This window comes from Anolis sagrei, chromosome 8 (genome assembly GCF_037176765.1).
Source record: "Anolis sagrei isolate rAnoSag1 chromosome 8, rAnoSag1.mat, whole genome shotgun sequence".
NCBI classification, from domain to species: Eukaryota; Metazoa; Chordata; class Lepidosauria; order Squamata; family Dactyloidae; genus Anolis; species Anolis sagrei.
Genome location: NC_090028.1, coordinates 25,247,038 through 25,253,826, shown reverse-complemented (window position 1 = coordinate 25,253,826; position 6,789 = coordinate 25,247,038). Strand labels below are relative to the sequence as shown.

The following is a 6,789-nucleotide window of genomic DNA, read 5'->3' as shown; positions in this document are numbered from 1 at the left end:
ATTTGGTGTCAGTTGGCCCAGTGGTTTTTGAGTTCTGTTAATCCCATAAACAAACATTACATTTTTATTTTTATAGACTAGCCGTCCCCTGCCATGCGTTGCTGTGGCCCACTCTAGTGGTCATGGGGGTTCTGTGTGGGAGGTTTGGCCCAATTCTATCGTTGGTGGGGTTCAAAATGCTCTGTGATTGTAGGTGAACTATAAATCCCAGCAACTACAACTTCCAAATGTCAAGATTCTATTTTCCCCAAACTCCACCAGTGTTCACATTTGGGCATATTGAGTATTCGTGTAGAGTTTGGTTCAGATCCATCATTGTTTGTGTCCACAGTGCTCTCTGGATGTAGGTGAACTACAACTCCAAAACCAAAGGACACTGGCCACTAAACCCTTCCAGTATTTTCTGTTGGTCATGGGAGAACTGTGTGCCAAGTTTGGTTCAATTCCATCATTGGTGGGGTTCAGAATGCTCTTTGATTGTAGGTGAACTATAAATCCCAGCAACTACAACTCCCAAATGACAAAATCATTTTTGTTTTGAGCGAAAGGCATACATTGGGTTGTTAGGTGTCTTGTGTCCAAATTTTATGTCAATTCATCTAGTGGTTTATGAGTTCTGTGAATATCACAAACGGACATTACATTTTTATTTATATAGATAGATTAGGGATTTGTGGCAAAAGACAGCTATACTCCAGTTTGACGCTAGAGGGCAGTCAGGTCCATCAAGAGATAAATAAAATTTGCAATGGGAGCAAAGGGAACTTTGAAGTATGCATTTGCAAGTTTAACTTTAGCAGATTGGATTATTTGCTCTTGCACTGGAAAAAAAAACAACTAGAAGCCTTAAGAATGGGACATGATATTTCCTGGAGGCAAGGTGATTGATTGCATGATGGAAACATTACACTGTGTAACACAATTGTTGTTCCTGGGTTATAAGTGTCATGTTGGCAATAAAGCAAGTGGAGTGTGTATATACGTGTGTGTGTGTGGCTGTGGAATAATGTCCAGGGTGCGAGAAAGATCCCTTGCCTGATTAAAGCAAGTGTGAATGTTGCAGTTAGCAAGCTTAAATTCCATATATATATATATATATATATACACACACACACACATTAGCCGTCCCCTGCCACGCGTTGCTGTAGCCCACATGGTTGTTCTGTGTGGGAAGTTCAGCCCAATTCTATCATTGGTGGGGTTCAGAATGCTCTGTGATTTAAGGTGAACTGTAAATCCCAGCAACTACAACTCCCAAATGTCAAGATTCTATTTTCCCCAAACTCCACCAGTGTTCACATTTGAGCATATTGAGTATTCATGTAGAGTTTGGTCTAGATCCATCATTGTTTTGGTGCAGTGATCTTTGGATGTAGGTGAACTACAATTCCAAAACCAAAGGACACTGCCCACCAAACGCTTCCAGTATTTTCTGTTGGTCATGGGAAAACTGTGTGCCAAGTTTGGTTCAATTTCATCGTTGGTGGGGTTCAGAATGTTCTTTGATTGTAGGTGAACTATAAATCCCAGCAACTACAACTCCCAAATGACAAAATCAATTTTTTTGAGTGAAGGACATACATTGCGTTATTAGGTGTCTTGTGTCCAAATTTGGTGTCAATTCGTCCAGTGGATTAAGTCCAGTCGTGTCTGGTTCTGGGAGTTGGTGTTCATCTCCATTTCTAAGCCGAAGAGCCGGCGTTGTCCATAGACGCCTCCAAGGTCATGTTGCCATTGGCATGACTTCATGGAGCGCCGTAACTTTCCCACCGGAGTTGTACTTATTGATCTACTCATATTTGCATGTTTTTGAATTGCTAGGTTGGCAGAAGCTGGGGCTAATAGCGGGAGCTCACCCCGCTCCCCGGATTCGAACCACCAACCTTTCTGTTAACAACTTCGGCAGCTCACAGTTTAACTCACTGCAAACTTGAGTTCAAAGTGCAAAAGTAATTAGTATTGCATTAACTGTCATGACCTTATTTCCTGGTTTTGTGTGAAGCCTGGAAATTAGGCCATGTCTTAGACCTGTCCTGTGTATATTTGAAAGCTGGGAGAGGGTTGCCATGTAAATGGAAGCAATGCAGAGAAGGGGTCAGGATGAGGCGTGGGAAATAAATTGTCAATTGGAATTTTATTGCGTTCTGTTATGCATGCTTTTGAATTAAAGCCTTCCAACTTTCTTTGTGAGGTAATTTCTTCACCAGAAAGCTACAGATCCGGACATTCACTCCGAATCTTGTCCTTCCCAAACGACTTGGGCAAAAACAAACTTCTGCAATCTCTCATATTCTATGCCTTCTTCCTTATTTATAACTTTTTTGCTATTACTATTATTATAATATTTATTTATACCCCATTTTATCTCTCCCAAAGGAGACTCAAAGCAGCTTAACATAAAAAGTGTTAGCATATAATCCAAAATATACAAACATGCAAACATTAAAACAGGATCAAATATAAACAATATTTTTAAAAAAACATGCAAACATTAAACAGTATGAAAAATTCCCAGTTAAAAACTACTAAAATATATTCATAGAATCAAAGAGTTGGAAGAGACCTCATGGGCCATCCAGTCCAACCCCCTTGCCAAGAAGCAGGAAAATCACATTCAAAGCACCCCTGACAGATGGCCATCCAGCCTCTGTTTAAAAGCTTCCAAAGAAGCTTCAGAATTGCAATGGTTTTGGTGGGATATAAATAAACATTAATAATCATCATCATCATGTAGAAGGGGCCTTGGAAGCCTTCCTTCGTAATCCCGGATGATAAAAAGGAAAGCTAAGGCTTGTTGATAGCCAAGTGAATACGATGCCTTATAAGTATGTTCAGATATTGGATAGATCTCAGTGTTATAAAGCCATGCTCGCTGCTTATACTGTTTTCATTGCATTCATCTGGGCCCCACTCGCTCTCCGGAGAACCATCTATTTGGCTTTTCCCTTATTCGAGGAGACGGGCTTTTTCCTCTACAACGGTCTGTTTCCAATTGCTTTCATTGGGTTTCCCCTTTCGCTCAGAAGGAAACCTCACTGTAACCCAAACCTCCCTCAGAGGAAGCTTGTAACTTTGCCTTCCTGTTGCTGGCAGCCTTTGGAAAGCCTTCGGAAAAAGCCTTTCCACGACTTTGGGGAGCCAGCAGCCCATTTGCAGGCAAAAGGGGGAAAGGTTGCAGCATGAGTGCCTGGCAAGGATACGATCATGTGCCGGTCAGATGGAGATTTCTGCCGGATCTTCTCCAGCTTCTCCAGCTGCTTGATTTCATTGTTCCGAGCGCGGTTGAACTTCTTGATCTCAGCCTATAGAAGGGGACAAAAGGGATCAAAATAGATCAAGCTGGGCACGAAGGCTGGCAAATGCCATGGGACATCACTGTGGGCACTTATGGTGTCACCCTCCATAGACAGTGGCCAACTTGGCCTGAAAATATTTGCTGCCAGGAGACCAAAGGACTACAAGGCTATTTTCCAACTAAATTCCAACTGGTCCGACGGGCGGCGCCCAGGTTGTTAACTGGTGCTCCTTACAGAGAGAGGTCAACCCTCCTGTTTAAGGAGCTCCAGTGGCTGCCGTTCATTTTCCGGTCCCAATTCAAGGTGCAGGTGGTTATCTACAAAGCCCTAAACGGTTTGGGACCCGCCCACCTGCGTGACTGCAACTCCATATATGAACCCACACAATCTCTCTGATCATCTGGAGAGGCCCTGCTCACGATCCCACCTGCGTCGCAAGCGCGTTTGGTGGGGACGAGGGACAGGGCCTTCTCTGTGGTGGCCCCCCGACTCTGGAACTCTCTCCCCAAGGACATCAGACAAGCCCCAACATTGGCAGTCTTTAGGAAGAGCTTGAAGACGTGGCTGTTCCAGTGTGCCTTTCCAGAATAGGAAACTCCTAGCATCATGTCCCAAATGCACTTTATTAGAGATTTAAGATTGCCTGCACACTGCACCTACCTCTAAAAACCTATACATTTCACCTGTCATGTCCAGCACTTTTTAAATTTTATTCATTACATTTGGCCCGGCCTTAGTTTTAAATGCGTCGTGGTGTTATTGTTCTAATGTTTATTGTTATTGCTTTAATATTTATTGTTTTGCTTTATGAGTTTTATTGTTGTATTTGTTATGCTGTTGTTTTATTGAGGGCCTTGGCCTTTGTAAGCTGCACCGAGTCCTTCAGGAGATGTTAGCGGGGTATAAATAAAGATAATAATAATAATAATAATAATAATAATAATAATATCTTTACTTAAGTTTCATGCACCATTGAATCTAATGCGCACCTCTGTTTCCAAAGTCCTGAAACAAAAAAAAAGGTATTTGCTGCTGTCCTTATGCCGTATTTACTTGAATCTCATGCACCATCAAATCTAATGCACACTCCAATTTGCAAAACCCTGAAACCAAAAAAAGGGAGTATTTGCTGCTGTTCTTATACCTTATTTATTTGAGTCTCATGCACCATTGAATCGAAACGATTCCGGCCCAGCTTACCTGTCCGAATGTATCTTCTCCTATGAACCATCTAGGAGCTTAAGATCATCTGGCAAGGCCGTGCTCTCAATCCCACCTGCCTTGCAAGTGCGATTGGCAGAGACGAAAGACAGGGCCCTCTCAGTGGTGGCCCCCTGGCTATGGAACTCCCTCCTCAAGGATATTAGATCACCCCCTCCCTCCTGACTTTCCAAAAAAAGTAAATACCTGGCTCTTTGAGAAAGCTTTTGAGAATGCAGCGGAATAGATAACACGGAACTATGAATGATGAACATGGAATGGCCAGACGATGTTACTGGATAACGTTTTTAACAAGATGATACCGATGATTATATGCCATAACGTTTTTTATTTATGTTTTATATTGTAATGTTGATTGTTTTAATAGCACTTTCATGAATGCCTGACATGGAGTTGTGCCAATCTGTAACCTGCCTTGGGTTTCCGTATGGCTGAGAAAGGCGGGCTATAAATATCTCAAATAAATAAATAATGCACACTTCAATTTGCAAAACCCTCAAACCAAAAAAAAGTATTTGCTGCTGTCCTTATACTGTATTTACTTGAGTCTCATGTGCTATCATATCTAATGCGCACCCCAATTTGCAAAACCCTGAAAGCAAAATAAAGTATTTGCTGCTGTCCTTAGACTATATTGACTTGGGTCTCATGCACAATCAAATCGAATGTGCACCCCAATCTGCAAAACCCTGAAACCAAAATAAAGTATTTGTTGCTATCCTTATCCATATTTACTTGAGTCTCATGAGCCATTGAATCTATTGCGCACTTCAATTTGCAAAACCCTGTAACAAAAAAAAAAGTATTTGCTGCTGAATGTAATGCACAGCATTCATATTCTGGAATTTGTTGTTGCTGTTGTTGTTTTTATTGTGCCTCCAAGTTGAAGAACCTGTTGTGTTTCAATTCCTTGGCCATTCTGCCTTTATAGGAAATATTCATCATCATGGTTCATTGTCGTAGGCTTTCATGTCTGCAATCACTGGGTTGTTGTAGGTTTTTTGGGCTGTATGGCCAAAATGGCGTGGGCTGGTCCATGAGGTCACGAAGAGTCGGAGACGACTGAACGAATGAACAACAACAACAACATGGCCATGTTCTAGAAGAATTCTTTCCTGATGTTTTGCCTACATCTGTCGCAAGCATCCTCAGAGGTTGTGAGGTTTCCAACAAACCACACAACCTCTGAAGATGCTTGCCACATGTGCAAGCGAAATGTCAGGAGAGAATGCTTCTAGAACATGGCCATACAGCCCAAAAAACCTACAACAACCCAATCATGGTTCATGTTTATTCAGACTGACCAAGGTTAGGTCTTTTACATATAGGACAAACAAATAAATACATAGAAACCGGATTATAAAAGACAACACGAAATATACCATTAAAATACTATGTAAATGATTCAAATGCTACCTACATCAATAACAACATGGTCCCTTAAAATATTACATATATGAACTAGCTCCTGCATAGTTACAAACCAAGTAAGACCTTAATTTGATGAGGAATTCCACTAAGAACTTTGCTTGAGGTTGGCTCTGAAATGAGTGTAATTGCATCCTACCTTGGTTTGCTTGATGAGCACTCCATAGACTTTCAGTGGTTCCACAACCTTCATCTCCAGTCTTTCCACCTAAAGAAGAACAGCATAATAACATGCACATGTTCAGCATTGCAAGTTCATTGAGAAATCTTTCAAGGCATTCTGTGGTAAATATATTTTTGTGGCCTTTAAAGTGTGTGAGTACCTGCCGTGCCATTTACCTCTGCTTGCCGGTAGTCCTGCACTTTGGCCAGGTCTTCTGCAAAGGCCTTGGTGGTCGTCCTCAACTCAGGGTTTTCGGTGTTGGCAAAGTCAATGAGCTGCTTGACCAGCAGATCTGCCTTGTCCCGAAGCTTGGCCGTCTTGCGGGTGTAAGCGGCCATCAGGGTGCAGAACTTGCCAAAGTATTGCTCCGCGTTGGAGACAGTCTTCTCCATGATCTTCACTTGCGTATCTCTGCAACAGGAATAAAGTGTCATATGTATTTCAAAATAATCACATCCCTCCATTCTCTCCCAGTTGGTGATATCAAACAGACTCACACATCTATTTGCCTTTGTGTAAAAATTATTGCAGAAACTATTAAGTTTCTTTCTATAAGAGATGATGAAAGCAGAAAAAACATGTTATTGATTTCTAGGTTGTTCTTCCAAGAGAGGCTTTACTTGGCATCGTTTCTGACATTTCTGTGTATTACTTTGCTGTTAGCTGGCATTCATTTTGATT

At 41.7% G+C, this 6,789-nt stretch overlaps 1 protein-coding gene across 1 annotated transcript in view; it reads right to left on the bottom strand.

Annotated features, from left to right (window-relative positions):
- CIBAR2 (CBY1 interacting BAR domain containing 2) overlaps window positions 1-6,514 on the bottom strand; it is a 34,138-nt gene extending 27,624 nt beyond the window's left edge. Inside the window, exons 1-3 of the mRNA XM_060788262.2 lie at window positions 6,285-6,514; window positions 6,085-6,153; window positions 3,201-3,302 (exon numbers count right to left, since the gene is read on the bottom strand). Of these exons, the coding sequence (XP_060644245.2) occupies window positions 3,201-3,302; window positions 6,085-6,153; window positions 6,285-6,500 (387 nt within the window). The 5' untranslated portion in view covers window positions 6,501-6,514. The remainder of the gene's footprint in view (window positions 1-3,200; window positions 3,303-6,084; window positions 6,154-6,284) is intronic.
- Window positions 6,515-6,789: the final 275 nt, after the last annotated feature.